We start from the raw sequence: 19,967 nt of genomic DNA on the forward strand, positions 1-19,967 counted from the left end.
TTAAGTCCCATGTGAATATTGTAAAAAAATAAACTTTGTCTCGGTATAGTTTGTATTAGATGTTTTTATAAATAACTCTTTTGAAGCTAACTGTATATGCTGCTTTAATAAGAGTATGTTAGAGTGTTAAAAACAAAGGCAATGTTTTTGTTGTCGAAGCTGTACATGGCGGCATTAGAAAAATTGTTATTGAAACTTGTATGCATGAGAAAGGCTTGCAGACCGTAAGTGTAAACATCTCCTAAGTCAGTCAGAAAGAGTTCAAACAACTTTCCGATGGCCGACAACTTACAATCAAAAGAAAGCGGAGAAGAACAAAAGGCGTGCTGAAGTTTCAAGTTCAGCACGCCTTTTGTTCTTCTCCTTAAGATGAAAGACTCATACCGATTCTTTGGGGATTGCCAAATTTCATGTGGGGTCTCAGAGGAGGCCTAATAAAAAGAGACTGAAGGGGTCCTGGTTCCAGAATTGCTGTCAGAGAGGAGGCTGCCTGGTCCAGAGTCGCCGTCAGAGAGACTGCCCGGATCCACGTTGCTTGAGAGGAGTTTCCTGCTTCCAGAAAGGAGCTTTTCGGTTTGAGACGTCGCTAGAGAGAGAGAGAGACTACTTCTAGGCCACAGACAAGGTTTCAAATTGCCAAAGAAAAGTTTCTAGGCCAGGTTAATGTCAGACATTCACCAGTGTGTTGCGTTTTCATTACAATTTGATGAATCAAACGACTTCACTGATATTGCTCAGTTAATGGTATTTATTCGCATGGTATTTCAAGATTATTCAAGTAAAGAAGAACTTTTGAAAATTATATCATTATTGGGAAGGACTAAGGAAGAAGACATTTTTTCGGTATTTGAATTTGTGAAACAAAACAAATTTCTGCTTTTTAAACGTGTCTATTACTACTGATGGTGCTCCTGCAATGATAGGTAATAAATCAGGCTACATTTCATTATGTAAAAACGATGACAAATATCCAGATTTTTTAACGTACCATTGTTATTATTCACCAACAAGTACTGTGTAGTAAAAGATTAAACACAAAAGATGTTTTGGATATTACATTTAAAATTGTAAATTCTGTTCGAGGAAAAGCCCTGCAACGGCGGTTATTAAATTACAGGCAGATGATGATAGGGAACTTCTGTTGTACAATAATGTTCGCTGGATCAGCAGAAGTCAATTTTTAGAAAGATTTCTTGTATTAATTACCGATATAAAAAATTTTCTTGATGAAAAAGGAGATATTGATACACAAATTGAGTGATAAAAGATGGTTGTTACACTTATCATTTTTAGTAGATTTCTATATGAAATTAAGCAATTTAAATTTAGTTGCAAGGTAGAGATAAAAATTTAATTGACATGTTAAGTTCAATAAAAACTTTTCAACAATACTTACTTTTATTAAAGAAATATATAAATGACTGCAAATTTAGACATCTCCCATATTTATTAAAATTTTTTGAATAAAATCAACAAATGCTTCACGATGATTTAAAATAATTTATTCGTGAAATAGAATTAGTTGAGGAAGAAATAAATTAAAGATTTTAATAAAACTGAAATGATTGTATCTTTTATCAATAATCCATTTCAAGAAAACTTGAACATCACAGAAATTTCAAATAAAATTAGTGGGCTGTTTGATATAAACCAAGCTGAAGTAGAACTTCAGATAATAAACTTTCAGAATAGTTTACATTTAAAATCAATAAACAATAAAGTATGTGTAAGCATGCATATGAAAAATTCCCAATATTAACTGTGATATTGCACAAAAAATTCTATTGTGTTTTGGATTGACATACTTGTCAGAATCCGCTTTTTCAAATATGACCGTCATAAAAAATCAATTAAGAAATCAAATTATAAATGATCATTTGATGATTGACCACTTCATATCAACTTGACTATGAAAATATTGCGAGGTCCAAACAATGCCAAATTTCACATTAACTTTTTTTTTTTTAATCAACCAGCATTTCCTGTAACTTGTGAGTTTGTAATCAATCTGTTGTTTTTTCTAACTTTGGTTTTCTAAAATAGAGAAATAAATATTTTATTTCAATATATATATATATATATATATATATATTTTTTTTTTTTTTTTTTTTTTGTTGTATTAAAATAATTGAAAGTGATAAATAAATTTTTAAATACACGAATAAAGTTTTTAGTTGTGTATTTTTTTTTAGTTGTTTATTTGTGCGTAATCAGATATCAGGTTGGGGGAATGTGATCTATATAAGAGAGTAGATCGCCGAATAACTTTTTGTAGAAAACTAGCTCACATAATAAAAAAGGTTGAACACAACTGCACTATATCATGATGGTGGATTTTGCTAAGGCATTTGATAGGATACCACATGAAAGGCTGTTGCATAAACTGCAGAATATGGGATTGGAATATAAACTTGACTTGGATCAGTGGATGGTTGACAGACATATATCAAAAAATGGTGTACAGTTGGTGTGAATCTGCCAGATTTAAAGCAACCAATGGTGTACCTCAGAGTTCAGTCCATTGGCCATTGTTGTTCAGTCTACACACTGACATAAGAAAGAGTCTAACAGGAAATGTGATATTGTTTGACAGTGATGCAAAGACTGATATCCAGCACTTACAAAATGATTTGAATAGGCTGGAAATTTGGGCAAAAGAAAATGGCTGTCAGTTTAATGTTAGTAAGTGTAAAGTTATGCAGTTTGGTTTGATGAGATTTCCAGCGCCATATTATATTAGCAGGATTATGCTACAAGAAGCTGATGAGGCTAGGGATCTTGGCCTAATGGTGGATAAGAATTGAAGTTCAAAGGTCATATAGGAAAAGCTTCAGATACAACAATCTCTCAATTAATGTGTTCTTTAAAACAGGCGCACTAATCGATTATAATAACCTATGGTAAAATGTATAATTTGTTCTTCAAATTTCTTTTTTGACCCTTAAGTTCTTTTATAAAAAAAATTTATATTCTGAATAAATCATATTCAGAATATAAATTTATTATTCTGCTTCTTAACAAAGAATTGAGCTAACGTAGTTTTGTGGGCATTCTGTTTCTTTTTTTCATACAACTGACGGTATGGCCCTATTGCCTCTTCTGCAAATTTTACTGGTTCTCTTTTCACCAGGGTCAATCACTAAGCATTACTTGCTTAAAAACTTCGATTGTGTGAAAAATATTTTAAAATTGTTTCTGTGAAATCTCTTTGGGCTTGTTAGTGAATAAATTTTCTTCATATTCTTCAGGATCTTCCCGCTGTGCATCTAAATTTAGCAGGTCTGAATCACTCAACTTCTCAGAATGAGATTTAATTAATTAGATTTATTTGAAAAGCCTCTAAAATCATTTGCACAATGTGGAAGAATGTGCTTCCAAACGACTCGCATATTGCTAGCAGTAGTTTCATTTGACTTTGTGACTTCATAACTAGGCTGAGATTTCTCTGATTTGGCCAGAAAAGTCTTGGAAGGCATTTACTTCCAAAAAAAAAAAGGCTGGTTTCATCGACATTAAATATTTGTTGATCACAATAGTCCCCTTTTTACACGGTTTTCTTCAAAATCTCTGGATATCTCCTTATCTGCACTTGCAGCTTCGCCTGTGATTAGAAACATTATGTAGTCTTCTTCTTCCTAACATGGAATTTAGGCCAACTGGCCTGTTCCGGTCTCATGCTATCACTTTCTTGGTCTTCCAATTCTTCTTTTTCCACTTATTTTGTATCTGTATAATATTTATGATGAACAACAGTAGTCTGCTGTTGTCCATTCAATTTAAATGTTCTAGCCATTTTTGTTTATACTATCTTATGTAGTAAGTAATTGGTTTTATTTTCAGGAATTGTAAGATTTCTTCATTTGTTTTGTGGTCTCACTTGGTATATTCAGCTGTTTTTCTGAGGAACTTTATTTCTGCTGTTTGAATTCGTTTTTCATCTTTACTTTTTATGTAGGCTATTTCTCTTTTTGAAACGCTCAAATCATCCAGCACTAACTTGGAATTCTTATTCTTTTTCATCATTGATAGCCCTTTCTTTCCAGGTTACAAAGAGACAATGCTTTTGATTTAATAAGGCCAGCGTTTAGTGAGATCTGCTTCTGGTTACAATCTTCGATCCATGTAAAAAGAAGTCTCTCTAATTCAGTCATGATAATACTTTGATTTCGAGTGCATGCATGATGAACTTGAAGCATCCTTACCTTTTTCTTTGTATTCAGCAGTTGGTTCACCCATTTTTGTGTTCTTGTCCTATCTTTGCTCTGGACTCGCCTTGTTCATTTTTCTCTATTATTTCAAGTTTTTCTTCCAATCAGATTACTTTTCGAATCATTTTCACACTTCTATTTTTTGCTCACTAATTCTTTTACTCATGATTAAAGGTTAGGAAAATAATTTAAAATAAAAAAAGTAGGGAAAACAATTGCACGAGATATGATCAGCAAAATGCTATGTAAAGCAGACGACATAAATTTTGGTGGTAAATTGGAACATAGTGTACATGGAAATAGTGTAGTATGCCATTAAAAAATAACTTTGTAAAATGTTTCAAATAGGTAACTAATTTCTTTCATCCTGGTGAGTGATTTTTTAAAATAGTTAGCCATAAAAAATATATAGATCGAAAATTTTTAAAATCTGTAACATTTATTTTTAAGATGTTTGTATACATCTTAAAAATACAGTTGCACTAATTGAATTTGGGTATCAAAAAAAAATGGCGCATTAATTGAGGGATTGCTGTATAACTCGGAGGATAATTGCGATGTTGAAGCAAATCTTGACATGTAAGTATAAGGAAGTCATTTTGCTTCTTTATAAGGTCTTGTGACCACACCTGGATTATTGTGCGCAGATTTGGTGTCCTGGGTTCCAAGTGGATAAAGAAGCTGTGGAAAGGGTGCAAAGAAGGATTAAAGACTATATCTGGATTATGAGATTTAGATTATGAGGACAGATTGCGAGTATGTGGATTACCGACTGGTTAACAGAAGAAATATATTTGGTATGAGAGAGGTATATAAACTTTTGAATAGGTGTTCAAAAGTTAATTTTCACCTCGCATGGCAAAATGTATAATAATAGAAAGTTATGTACACCTACAGGACAGGTGAAAAAACATCAGATTCAAACATATACACAATGGCTTTTTTTCCCTGTGCAAAAGATGCCATTATTTGTTTGTGCTTAGATGCTTTAGTAGGATATTTATTATCATTGCAGAGTTTCTTTCTTTCTTTTCTAATTTTTCTAATATTGTTAATTCCACACATGATTGCAGAACTTATAAAATATTGTTAATTCCACACATGATTGCAGAACTTATAAAATACTAGTGCATGTGTATAGTAGAGGAATCTGTTGCTTTTTTTTTTTTTTTGTAAAACTGGCAGTTGTAGTTGTTAGGATACACTTTGTGAAGATGGGGGTGGTTCTGGAGAATAGAAGCACACGAAGTGAAAATGGAAGAAATGAAGTAAGGTGTAGTATTTACTGTAATTTCATCTGTGAGAGATTAATCAAACTAAAGTACATTTGTGCTGTGGATAGGCAGAAGCTTGAAGAGAAAGAAGAAACTTATAAAATTGGATATGGAAGACCTGTAGATTGTACTCTTTAGGAAATACATAAGAAAGAAGACTTCCGAAAGCTAGAATTAGAAGGAATAAATGAAGAAAGATTTGTTCTTTAAGTTTTAACACTGAAATAGTTGAAAATCTGCTGCATGTTAATAGATGAAAGTGGAAGAATTACTGGTGTCAGTTCTGATGAAGTGTTCGTGGAAATACAGGCAGTCTCTTATTTATAAAAGTCATATTTAAATCTTTCTCACTTGTTAATCATGCCCTGTTGCTTATGTGTTTACTGTCCATATATGTTGTAGTGCATTAATGTTTTAAAGATTATTTCTGGGGGTGCTCTAGGGTCAAAGCTGTATAACTGAGAGGAGACCTCCACATAGCCTTTAAAGGCATGCGGAGAACCGACCAGGGCTTCTGACCTAATGTCCAATCCTCACCTTCTCGTGGTGCACCCTGTTGGGTATCTACTTTGATACTGAACGAACGAGGATGGGCTGGCAATTTGGGATTTAGCCGACCAAATTGTATCCTTATTGGTTAAACCAAAATAAAAAAAATGATGGTACAACATGACAAAATTTCATGCCGGCTGGGGCTTCGCCCGGTTAAACAAGACCCCCGTTATTTTCGCCATGGAACCAGGGCGAACAGCAAAAAGTCAGCTACTGGAACAAATCTGAAAACAAACCCCAACTCAACATCACCAGAGTTAAAGATCGGTACTATCAACGTAAGAAGCCTGAATGGCAAAGAAATGGAGCTAGCTGAGGAATTAGATAAGTACCAGATCGACATAATAGGGGTGACTGAAACATAAAAGACCAAAACTGGTGAGATCTTTCTGAGCAATAAATATGTTATAATCAGGCAATGACAATCAAGGAAAAGGAGTAGCCATAGTATTCAACACAAAATACGAGGCTAATCTTCTTGAATGGCAGTCAGTCTCAAGTAGAGTAATGTGGGCAAATATCAGAATGGGGAACAGGACAATGAGACTTATTTGTGCCTATAGTCCCACAGAAGGTTCTACTAAGGTAGAAGTGGAGGAATTTTTTGACGCTTTAGAAAAAGCAAGTGACACAATGAAAAAGGAAAAGTTAGTCCTTGTTGGGGATGTAAATAGCAGAGTAGGAAATGATTGTGAGACATACAAAAATATTTTGGGAAAATTTGGAGAAAAGAGCAAAGCTAATAATGGCAAATATTTGTTGGATTTCTGCTCAGGACATGGACTGGTTATTACTAACACCATGTTCCAACATAAAAATGTGCACAAATTCACATGGAGAGAAGAGGCTAGAAATAAGAAAAGTCTCATTGACTATGTTATTGTTGATAGTGATGGTTTCTCCCTGGTGCAGGACACCAGAGTGTACAGAGGATTTGAAATTGGAAGTGATCACTATTTAGTCTCCAGCAGGATAAAATTGAATTTCATATTGAAAAGAATAACATGTAAGAAAGTTTTAAAGCGAATAAAAGTTGAGCAGCTCTCAGATGTGAACTGTAGACTAAAATACAGAAAGATTATTGAAAAGAAAATGAAAGAGTTTGAGAACAGGAATCAAACCTTGGAGATTCAGTGGCAAACGCTGAAGAAAAGATTGATTGATTCAGCCAGAAAGGCATGTGGTGAGGTTGTGTGCAAGGATAAAAAAATCAGAACTCCCTGGTGGACACAGGAAGTTAAAGAGGCAGTGAAGGAAAAGAAGAAAGCATATCAAAAGTTCCTGGCAAATAAGTCAGCATTTACTCTTACAGAATACAGAGACAAATGTTAGAAAGCTAAACAGTGTGTAAAACTAGCTAAACAAAAGTCATGGGAGGACTTTGGCAAGAATATAGAAAATAAATATCAAGAAGGTGGCAAAATATTCTGGAGGTTGTTGAAGAAGCTTAGGAATGGAGGAAAGAGTGCTGTAAAAGGAGTTAGAGATGATAAAGATGACATGAAAACAGGAGAAAAAGAAATCCTTGAAGTATGGAGTAATTACTTTGAAAAACTGCTAAATGAAACAAGGAGTGATGACAGCACAGTGATAAAAAACACTGAGCAGGCATGCAGGCAGGAATACATATCCATACTTGAAGTAGAAAATGCCATCAAATGCTTGAAATGTGGAAAGGCAGCTGGAGTAGATGATATTTGACCAGAAATGCTGAAGTATGGTGGTATAAGAGTCTTACAGTGACTGCACTGCATAGTTCAGAAAGCCTGGACAGAGGGACGAATTCCCGATGATTGGAGTGGAGCTCTCATAGTACCCATATATAAAAAGGGAAATAAAACTGAATGTGAGAATTACAGAGGTATTTCCCTACTGAGTGTTCCTGGCAAGATCTGTGCAAGTATACTTGAGAAACAGTTGAGAAGAATTGTGGAAGAAAAGCTTAGTGAAGAACAAGCTGGATTCAGGTCAAATAGAAGCTGTCAGGATCAGATCTTCACTTTACGACAAATAGTCGAGAAAGCATGGGAATATAACAAAGATCTGTATTTAAGTTTTGTCGATTTGGAAAAGGCATATGACAAGGTGCCAAGAGAGAAGCTATTCAAAACGCTGCAGTTATATGGTGTCAATGGGGCATTATATCAAGCAATACTTAGCCTTTATTTAAGTTGTAAATCAGCAGTTAGAATTGAAGGAAGTACAGGAAGATGGTTTAATGTTAAATCTGTTGTGAGACAAGGATGTACATTATCCTCTCTGTTATTCATTATCTATATGGATCACATTATGAAGGAAAGTGGTATTAAACCTGATATCAAAATTGGAGATGTTAATGTCAGCTCTTTGCTTTATGCGGATGATGTTATACTTCTAAATAAATCCGCTACAAGTCTGCAAGATTCTCTGACTAAATTGAATAACTGTTGTAATAGATATGGTATGAAGGTCAGCAATAAAAAGAGAAAGACAATGAAAATAGGCAGAATCATTGAAAATGTGAACTGTTTTGTGACTCGAGAACCTGTGGAACAAGTAAAACATTTCAGCTACTTAGGTCCGATTTTTACTGAAGATGGTAAATTAAATATAGAAATAGACAACAGAATCAGCAAAGCTGGTATGGTGGAAAGTCAATTGAATAAATTCATATGGAATAAGAGACAAATTAGTCGGAACACTAAATTAGCTGTATACAAGACAGTGTTCAAACCAGTTTTAACTTATGGATCTGATAGCTGGGTCAGAAGTAAAACACTTGACCAAAGACTAGAGACCGCAGATATGAGAGTCCTGAGAAAGATTAGAGGCGTGAACAGATGTCAATGGCAATATCATATTAAAAATGAGGATATTAGGAAAGAACTTGACATTGTCAGCATCCAGGAATGCATTAGCAGAGCTAATCTCAGGTGGTATAGTCACTTAAATAGAATGGGAGAGGAAAGATTAGCAAAACAAGTGTTCTCTGCCATGTTGGCAGGAAAACGACCCAGAGGTAGACCAAGATATAGGTGGATTGATACGGTACAAAGTGCCTTAGACGATAGAAATATAAGATCTGATAATGTTGGAGTCTTGACAAGTAACAGACTGATTTGGAGAAAAATTGTAGATAGGAAGTTAGTAATGGTGTAAATTTTTTATGTAGTACTGTCATATCCTGTACACCCCTTGAGGGTACATGGCAGGAATTTGATGATGAAGATTATTTCTGTTTGTTTCATTAACAGAATTCACACATAAATTGGATTTCAGTATGTAATTATTAATGCAAAATAATACAAGACAGTGTAAATAATAGAAGAAAACTTTTTGAAAAATGTTTAATTTTGGCTGTTCGACTGTTATGAAATTATAAAGAATGACTAAACAATGGTTTGTTTCTTCTCTTCGGAAATCTCTTAGTAACAGGCTAGTCGTTTGTTTCTCTTTGGACTTTTAAGAACCACGAGGAATTAGGATCCACCTGCTTCAATTGCCCAAAATCTCATGGAAAGTGATTGCCATGTCTTTTTTTCACAAAACATCCCAGTTTTTCTTCTAGTTCCAATGCCTTAATTTGCTCAGCTTCAACAACTTTTGCTGCTTCTAATTCTTTTGTTGAAAATTAAGTTCTTCATTTGATAAGTTCTTCCCATTGAAGTCAGTTCTTCAACATCATGTCTACTTTTAATTTTGTTCAGCAAGCTGCACTATTATACCAATCAGGTCTTCAAAATTTTCGTCCTCACTGAAACCATGCATAAACTGGAGATTGAATTTTTTCTTTCCTGAACTGAATTGATACAGTATTGTGTAATCTCTTCCCATGGTTATGCAATGTTTTTCATATAGCTTTTCAAGTATCATTTCTGTAAAGCTTTTGCACAGCTATGGACAGAAATTCCAATTTAATAATCCAAGATTTTTAGAAGTCCTATAGCTTTACAGAAATGATAAGCTTTGAAGCTGGCAATTGCTCCCTAATTCATGGACTAGATGAGTTAACTAGTGTTGTGTGGAAGGTAGAGTACTTTTATGTTTGGATAAAAATAATTTAATATGCAGGATCAGGAACATTGTCAACAATAAGCAAAGTCTTGAATAGGATGCCATTTTTTCCTGCAATATTTCTCAAGTTCAGACATGAAGCACTTAATAAACCAGTCTTCAAAAATGAGTACTATTAACCCACTTTTAGATTTGAATAATAACATACAGGAAGAGTTGTATTATTCTTTCAAAGCCTGTTAGGTTTCTGAATGGTGAGCTATTCTGTCGTTTGAAGTTTTGTGTCCTGGCATTGTTTTTTCCTCAGACTTAAACAACTTCATCAGAGGGACTGCTGGTTCACTTGCACATTCTTGTAGCATACATACTGGCCAGACCCACTATTGTATTTACACAGATATTTTTTTCAATATACTCAGTATCTCTTCATCTACCTCAATTTCCACACCAGTCACTGTCATATCAGTAACTGCAAACTGATCACTCAGTAACTGAACTATTTTTTCTGATTCTGTCACTTTCCTACCATCATTCTTTCTCTTACTTGCTGCATCGTGAAAAAACTTTTGGATTCACTTTGGTGTGCTTAGCTAATTTTCTCTCAAAATCTGATTTAATCTTTAAAAGTACCTGTGGCATAACTAGAAACAACAAATTACACACAATAACCACAGTAATTAACTTAAATGAGAGTACAGATATTTTGTATTCTCTATAAATAACAGGACATCATTAGTGTGGAGACAAGCAAATCAAAGAACAGGAATATAAGATACATATAACTATAGGGTTACCAATTAAAAACAGTTGCCGTGAGCTAGAAATTAAAATGTTAATGAATAATATTAAAACTATTTTTGATGTTTACATAAAATGAGAATCTCCCAAACATTTTGGCGAGGAGGGAGAGAGAATCAATTGTTCTGATTCAGGTTAGACCGATGTAAGAGGGCTTCACAAAGTCTGATTTAGTTTTTCTTACTGTACTTGTTACCCTTCTCCCTTGTGCTTTATATTGCTCATTAGCATGGTGATCACCTTTTCTGTGTATATTCCTTCCCCAGTGTTTTTTTTTTTTTTCCTTCCAGCTCCTGCTTTATATTGCTGCTCATCCACTTAATCCCTACTCAGTTTATCCTCCTGATCTTGGGTATGCAGTCTGATACTGCCTCGCTTAAACAATCCCTGACTGCTTCTCATGCTCACCAGAACAATTTATTGGTATTGGTCATTTTAAAGAGGCAGATCCTTTCACATGTTCCTTTATACAAGCAGCATCCTTCACAGTTGTATTTACTGTTGATGGTAAGAGACCACCAACAGTGAATAATACAGTAAATAATAAAAATATAGCAAATCTTATGGTCGTTAAGCTTTGTTCACCTGCTTATTTCTTTATCATTTTCACTTTATATCTAGATCAAATCTGGACCATATATGCATGGTTTACCTTTTTCATTTTTCTAGTTGTGATTGTATTTTACTGTAGCATATGCAAACCCTAAAAATATAGCACATCCATGTAGCATATTGAGAAAAATGTGTATGCATTGACCATATTGGTTGTCTATTCTGCAGAAGACCACTGTTAGAGGTGAATAACACTGACAGGTTAGGCAAAATTTTTATAATTCTCTATTTTTATAACCCTTTCAGGATAATTTGCAAATAAAAGAAACTGATTGTTTATGGGGGAGAGAGAGTGTGGAATGAATTAGTGAGATTTGGGTCATTAATCAACCTAATCTCCTGTATGAGTCAATATGAGGGCGATCTTAGTGGTACTATTTCAAATGTGATAATGGGATTCAGTGGTTGCACTGACTTCTTATTTTGTTTACATTTAATATTTAATTTAATTTAAGCTGTTTAGAGATAAAATCTTGCCTTGAGTAGAAGAGACAATATTATTTTTTTGGATGCTGAGAAGGCGATATTTATAATCAATGGCGGCTCATCCATAAGGGCTGCACTGAATGCAGCCCTTATGGATGAGTCGCCACTGTTTATAATGCATTTATGCTGAGAGAGATTCAAGTTTATGTTATCCCAAAAACAAATTGAGTATTACAGAAGAAAATAGTTCTTTTTTTTTACAAGAAATAATAGGATTGAGTTTTATTTGGCTTTCCTAAATTCCTTTTGACTTTCCTAAAAATTCTTTGATGAATTTTTAGGGAGTCTTGGTGGTAACTCATGAGGTAACATACCAAGACTGTTAATTGTACAAATGAAGCATCCTTAGTGGGCAGGAGGGGGAAAAGGAAGAACTAAGTGTTTTAAAAGCTGGTTCAGCTGTGGATATTTTTCAGAAAAGGATAAAAGAGAATAGCAGATGAAAAGAATAGATCTGGCTTTGTCATTGGCTTATCAGCAACTGTTGGTTGTGGAAGTTATTAAACATTGAATATTGGAACACTCCAAGGTCAGATAAAGAGGATGAAGTATGCCTGAATCAGCAAAACTAAGAATAGGATTTGAGGTGGATGGAAAAAGTAATTGTTCATGCATCGGAGAAAAAAATTGCTAGATACCGAATAGGTAAATCTGAAGAAAAGGGGCTACAGTCTTCTTCTTCTACGCGTCATTCCCGCTTCCTATGTAGGGTCCGCGTGTTACTTATATGCGACTTCTTGTTAATACTACTCCCAACCGACCCGTCGCCTGGTCTGCCGCTGGGGGAGGATATAATTTTGACTGTAGAGGTGTATGTTCACGGGGCCGGTTTGCCTGCTTGCGGGATGAAAAGCGCCAGATAAACTGGCGGAAAAAACCCTACTGACCGCGCCCAAGACCGGCTAACTTGGCTATGCCTGAGGAAGATCCTCAAATTCCTCACGTCTACAACGGGAATCGAACCTGGGACACTCCTTCCCCACGCATATGGTTGCGAAGCGCAAAGCCACTAGGCTAACCGTGCGGTCAAGAAAAGGGGCTACAGTAATATACATTAAACAGTCAGAAAAAAAGTTTGCCGCCTAGTTGTAAAGGGTAGAAATCATGAGATGGTAGTTTGCTAAGTGGATTTCTATTAAATTTGATGAAATATCTAGAAAATGCTAATGACAACCACAAGTAAAATCCATGTTGGCAGTTGTAAAACCAATTCCAAGACCACAGCCTGAGACTAGATTGAGGTCCTGGAGTTAGTTTTCTTTAAGTGCTTCAGTTTCTTTCTCAAAACCCCACCAATTCTGCATTTTTGTAGCATAGGTTTACACCGATACATAGGGACTAGATTTTATTTATGGAGTCTGGCCGATGTCTCTTTGAAAGGGGTGAAATCATAATGAAAACAGAATTGGCTAAAAAAAATTAGCATTACAGAATTGATGAATTAGTCTTATTATTTTTATTTAAAAATCAGCAGAGCATTAACTGTACTTATTATGAGGTATTTCATTAGTAAATGTCTGTTACTTAGACATATATACACACACACACACACATACTGAAATCTGATTATTATAATTCTGAACTCTATCATTTATAAAAATTTTTATAACGTATGCTTAAAAGAGAATTTATACATTATTATTATGTAAAATATGAAAGCTGTAAGCTATCATAAATATTACCATTTTCTTTTATATGAAAGAAAAAATGTTCTGTGTATCAGCAAAATCAGTTAACGTTTTTTCGAAATGTAGAAATATGTCTATGAAGAAATATATCAAAGTAACTCAGGAAGTAATTATTGAAAATTATTGAAGTACAACACTGTAGAACTCAAGATATTAGATATACTATTCTTCTGTATGATTAATATGGTGTTACTTGGGTTTTTAGTGTTTCTCTTCCAGATGCAAATAAGGGAAAGATTTATTTGCTTGAACGTAAAGAGAAACTGTGCACCATAATTAAAAATTCAGCAGATTTTTCTTCTGAGGTCAGAGATGTAAAAAGACAAACAGGCCTCTGATGGTGCAGGTTTTTCAAAATTGTTACCCTACACCACCACGGGTCTCCTCTTTTGCTCATCTATGATTCTGTTCATATTACACGAAAACAAAATTTATAAAATAAAAAAAAAAAAAAAAAAAAAAAAAAAAAAAAAAAAAAAAAAATCTGCAATCTATTCATCCGTAAAATAACATTGATAATGCATTGATAAATTTCATTGCATTATCCCTGTGAAATTCTGCATCCCACAATTTTTTGCAGGAACTCAATGCATCGCAGGTACTACTGATGCAAAACCAAAATCCTTCTGGTATATTAATGTTTTGGCTTTTATTCGGCATGTATTATTCGGAAAATCTCATTTGGCAAAATTTTGTGGTCTTTTTTACTTTCAGCTGGATAATTATGAAATCAAAAAGGGCAAGACTCTGAAAGTCAATGTATCAGTTCCAAACCTTCGGCTTTTTGTGGGTAACATCCCTAAGAGCAAGAGCAAAGAGGAGATCTTTGAAGAATTTGGTAAATTAACAGGTATGCACAGTTCAAGACCAGATTAGTTTTTTAATTTAGAAAAAAAAAGCACTCTTTCCCCATTTTATTTATAAAACATTTCATTATGTCATCCACTTTTTTTTTCCCCAATAAATGCCCCAACTATTCACACTAGTCTGAAATAAAGATAATCAAATGAAAAGACGCTCTGCCTATATATATATATATATAAAACATGAACAAATTTCTTATCATGTGTTGTACATGCAAAAAATAAATTTCCTTAGAATTTTTCATTCCTACATGTCTTTAATTAATGGAATAGATTCAGATTCCATCCTACCACCCCTTCATATTCAATAGAAGACACGAGCATATATATGCATAATTTATTTTTTTTCCATATGATTCCTACAGACTCATATGGTTAAAAAAAGTCCATATGATTCCATTACATAGAAGCATTACTCCACCAATGTGATTTAAATGTGAGGTATGTATACAATCTTAGTCATTTGAAGAGAGAAATAATTGACCCCATATATTTCATTTATAATTCTATTCAATCCAATTTGTATTTATTTTTTTAAAACTGTTAACAACAGTCTCCTTATTTTCTAGAATTAGAGAATAGAATCTCCAATTACAAAGACTATATCAAATTATTATAATCTGATATATCTAGATTCCAATAGCATAGAGCAGCACTAACTATAAATTCTGTGAAATAATACTTATTTTTTCCATGTCCATCAGCCTAATTTTAATGCTTAGCGAAATTCTGATATATTGTTATCCATAATCACTGTATTTACTATATCAGCCTATTCAAAATTGCGATCACTTCTTTTTTGATACTACATTCTTTTACAAACTTTGCAACACTCTTGTTGAGAATTTTTACTTAAGACTGAACTTTTTTTTGGCAGGGGAGACTCTTTCCCCATTTTATTTATAAGAAGTAAAAATATCTCTGCTTTTTCCTTTCCACTGATAACTAATATTGTACAAAACCACTTTTTAAGGCAGGGAGAAAAACTTGCTATCTCCATTTAAGATCTTCCAATTTAGGCTTATCTAGAAGTCTATGAAAAGCATCTCTAATACTAGCTCTTTTAAATATTTCTTACAATAACCATCAGCTCTGCTTGCAGCTTTTATGTTTCTCTAAAAATGTCTGTTTGTTTTGGTCACATAGATACAGAGGAATATATGATCACTTATCTTAGTAATATCCAGGGCTTGAAAAACGCACTTGTCTGCCTTCCTATGATAAGCGAGAATTTTAGTTGAAGAGTAAAAAAAAGCAAAAGTGTTTAATTGTCAGCTTCATTTATGTAATGCTAATTCTGTTTCATATTTTTTGCTTACTTACCTTGCTTATAGCATCAATTAGGGAAACATTAGTCTTTATAAATGCCTGATTTGTCAATTATCACCAATTTTGTCATAATGGAATACAGTTAGCGAGAGGATATTATACACATACAATCATTTTATCAAAGAACGTACAGTCATTCCTCGTGGTAACCAAATAATCATTACATGCAACCTAAAGTAGATATGAAGTGGGCAGCAGTAAATTGCTTATTTCTTACCCATTGATTGTATATGTGATTGTATTCATTGGCAAGCCTTGAAGAAAGCCCTGATTGATTCAGCTAGAGAGGCATGTGGTGAAGTTGTTTGCAAAGATAGAAAAATTAGAACTCCATGGTAGACACAGGAAGTTAAAGAGGCATGAAGGAAAAGAAGAAAGCATATCAAAAGTTCCTGGCAAATAAGTCAGCTTGTGCTCTTAGAGAATACAGATATGCAGTGGGCAGCAGTCAAAAAAAGCATGTAAGAAAGCTAAACACTGTGTAAAACTAGCTAAACAAAAGTCATGGAAGGACTTTGGCAAGAATATAGAAAATAAATATCAAGAAGGTGGCAAAATATTCTGGAGGTTGTTGAAGAAGCTTAGGAATGGAGGAAAGAGTGCTGTAAAAAGGAGTTGAGATGATAAAGGTGACATGAAAATGGAAGAAAAAGATATCCTTGAAGTATGGAGTAATTACTTTGAAAAACTGCTAAATTAAACAAGCAGTGATGACAGCACAGTGGTAAAAAACACTTACCAGGCATGCAGTCAGGAATACATATCCATACTTGAAGTAGAAAAAGCCATCAAAGGCTTAAAATGTGGAAAGGTAGCAGGAGTAGATGATGTTCGACCAGAAATGCTTAAGTATGGTGGCATAAGAGTCTTACAGTGACTGCACTGCATAGTTCAGAAAGCCTGGACAGAGGGACGAATTCTCGATGATTGGAGTAGAGCTCTCATAGTACCCATATATAAAAAAAGGGAAATAAAACTGAATGTGAGAATTACAGAGGTATTTCCCTGCTGAGTGTTCCTGGGAAGATCTATGCAAGTATACTTAAGAAACAGTTGAGAAGAATTGTAGAAGAAAAGCTGGGTGAAGAACAAGCTGGATTCAGACCAATTAGAGGCTGTCAGAATCAGATCTTCACTTTACGACGAATAGTCGAAAAAGCATGGGAATATAACAAAGATCTGTATTTAAGTTTTGTCGATTTGGAAAAGGCATATGACAAGGTGCCAAGATTGAAGCTGTTCAATACGCTACAGTTATATGGTGTCAGTGGGGCATTGTATCAAGTAATACTTAGTCTTTATTTGAGTTGTAAGTCAGCAGTTAGAATTGAAGGAATACAGGAAGATGGTTTAATGTTAAATCTGGTGTGAGACAAGGATGTACATTATCCCCTCTGTTATTTATTATCTATATGGATCACATTATGAAGGATAGTGGTATTAAACATGATATCAAAATTGGAAATGTTAATGTCAGCTCTTTGCTTTATGCGGATGATATTATACTTCTAAATAAATCCGCTACAAGTCTGCAAGATTCTCTGACTAAATTGAATAACTGTTATAATAGATATGGTATGAAGGTCAGCATTAAAAAGACAAAGACAATGAAAATAGGAAGAATCATTGAAAATGTCAAGTGTGTTGTGAATGGAGAACCTGTGGAACAAGTAAAACATTTCATCTATTTAGGCACAATTTTTAGTGTGATGGTAAATTAAATATAGAAATAGACAACAGAATAAGCAAAGTTGGTATTACTTAGTCTTTAGAGAGAAATTAGTCAGAACACTAAATTAGCTGTATACAAGACAGTGTTCAAACCAGTTTTAACTTATGGATCTGAGAGCTGGGTCAGAAGTAAAACACTTGCCCAAAGACTAGAGACCGCAGATATGAGAGTCCTGAGAAAGATTATAGGCGTGAACAGATGGCATCAATGGCAATATCATATTAAAAATGAGGATATTAGGAAAGAACTTGACATTGTCAGCATCCAGGAATGCGTTAGCAGAGCTAATCTCAGGTGGTATGGTCACTTAAACATAATGGGCGAAGAAAGATTAACAAAACAAGTGTTCTCTGCCAGGTTGGCAGCAAAACAACCCAGAGGAAGACCAAGATATAGGTGGATTGATATGGTACAAAGTGCCTTAGACGATAGAAATATAAGATCTGGTAATGTTGGAGTCTTGACAACTAACAGACTGATTTGGAGGAAAATTGTAGACAGGAAGTTAGTAATGATGTAATTTTTTTCGTGTAGTACTGTCATATCCTGTACACCCCTTGAGGGTACATGGCAGGAATTTGATGATGATTGTATATGCAGAATATGATCATTTATAGAGGAATATTTATAGGAAATCTGGGGATGGTATTTAGTTGTCCAAAATATTTCTTTATTATTGATTCTAACCTATATATTTTTTGATTGTTTTTAGACTTGCTTCTTTGTGATATCACATCACTAGCCCTCTGTCCACCTGACTGTTTTGGAGCCAATCAGATTTCAGAAACCCATTAATATAGTTATAAGTGCCTTACCTAAAGATTTTATTTTGTTGACAGTTTTTATGATACTGAATGCTTGCAACATTTTATAACAGCAGAGAAGAATATTTTTTCATAAAAGTGATTAAAGGCATATGTATAGACACCTAATATATATAAGTATCTCACATATCTGTTTCAACACCTGTAGTTATATAGGGTAAAATTTGGCCATTATATTAACATTAGCTTATAAATTGACCAGATCCAGGATTAAATGTATAACTATGATAAATGAGGCGACTATGGTAGAGTACACCCAGACTAACATCCGACTAGTGAGATATTTGCCGACCTGTGAATCAGTACCAAATTTTTCAAGCCCTGGTGATATCTTTGAAGAGGATGGTTTGAATATTCTTTTTATTCTTGAGCTTGTTATGCATAGTAACTTGTGCATAAAGTATAATCCTTGTTATACTAATGATGCTTCTCTTTTGTTTTCAGATGTATTTAATGTGTCTACCATTTTTTCATTGATTTCCATGACACATTTTGTTCATAATACTGCTGGAAATAATTTTTTTGGTTTAAATCATTGCAAAGAAAGTATTAAATGTGTTATTCAACTCACTGTAGCCATCATTTGGATTTTTTGTATGAAAAATAATCTGCCACTTAAATTTTAGAGAGATTTTTAATAACTGATAAGATTCTTTTTTAAATCATTCCCTCTTAGCCATTGCAAATTCATGCTATTTTAGGGATAGTTGTTTTGATTGCACTTAACTTTTTAATATTGATTAATCTTTTAATATTAAATAAAATCTTTATTATTCTATATCATTCTGATATACATAATAATGACATATACTTTGTGGGTAGAAAGTTACTGAACCACAGATCTTAGTCGATATCTGTGCTTTGAGAATATCCTTGAATGAACCGATTTAAATGTTCCTTTTATTCATAAGTTCATTATGCATTGTATCTGTCAAATATGAGGATAGCATATAAGCTGAGTACATCTTAAAAGCCAAAGATACACTGCCATAGGGGTTAAAAGTAAAACAAGAAATGGCAAAATATCATTTCTCTACTTTCCCTCAATACTTGTTTTACCTCATTTCCACAGGAAAAGGAAATTTTGGGGTCCATAAATAGGAGTGTAATTGAACTTGTTCCTGTTTAATTTTCACCCAAAGTTCACTTGATATTCTTAATGTATGTTTTAATTGCTAAAAGGAGACTGTTTTTTATACGTATATTTAGAACAAAAGGCAAAGGATTGAATCAGTCTGTGCTTGAATATGTCTTTTAAAGACCTTTATAAAAGAAATCTACAATTTTTGAAATTTAAAAATCCTGCTTTTACTACTTAACAGTCTTGTCGTTTGATTTTTGTATGCAATAAATAACTAAACATGATGTAAATTTTCTAATAGCTCAGAAGCACATCCCAGATACTAGTTATGCAATTTCATATGACTTTTTAGAACCTGCCATCCTGTGAGAAGTAAACAGAATTAACTCTTGCATAAAAATTAATTTAATCCTTATACATATTTGTTTTGTCTGCACTTTTGAATATTGGACCTTTTATTTTATTAGTACATAAAAAAAAAAAAAAAAAAAAAGAAGACAAAGAAAAAAAAATAAGGTTCACATTAT

At 33.7% G+C, this 19,967-nt stretch overlaps 1 protein-coding gene across 5 annotated transcripts in view; it reads left to right on the forward strand.

The window, feature by feature from the left end:
- LOC150096442 (heterogeneous nuclear ribonucleoprotein R-like) overlaps window positions 1–19,967 on the forward strand; it is a 230,302-nt gene that overhangs the window by 104,625 nt on the left and 105,710 nt on the right. For all 5 annotated transcript variants that reach the window (XM_090409476.1, XM_090409475.1, XM_090409478.1 and 2 more), the window contains exon 6: window positions 14,326–14,461. In XM_090409476.1, the coding sequence (XP_090265602.1) occupies window positions 14,326–14,461 (136 nt within the window). The remainder of the gene's footprint in view (window positions 1–14,325; window positions 14,462–19,967) is intronic.

Source organism: Typopeltis vanoorti, chromosome 19 (genome assembly GCF_054136105.1).
Source record: "Typopeltis vanoorti isolate ZY-2024b chromosome 19, IOZ_Tvanoo_1.0, whole genome shotgun sequence".
Taxonomy (NCBI): domain Eukaryota; kingdom Metazoa; phylum Arthropoda; class Arachnida; order Uropygi; family Thelyphonidae; genus Typopeltis; species Typopeltis vanoorti.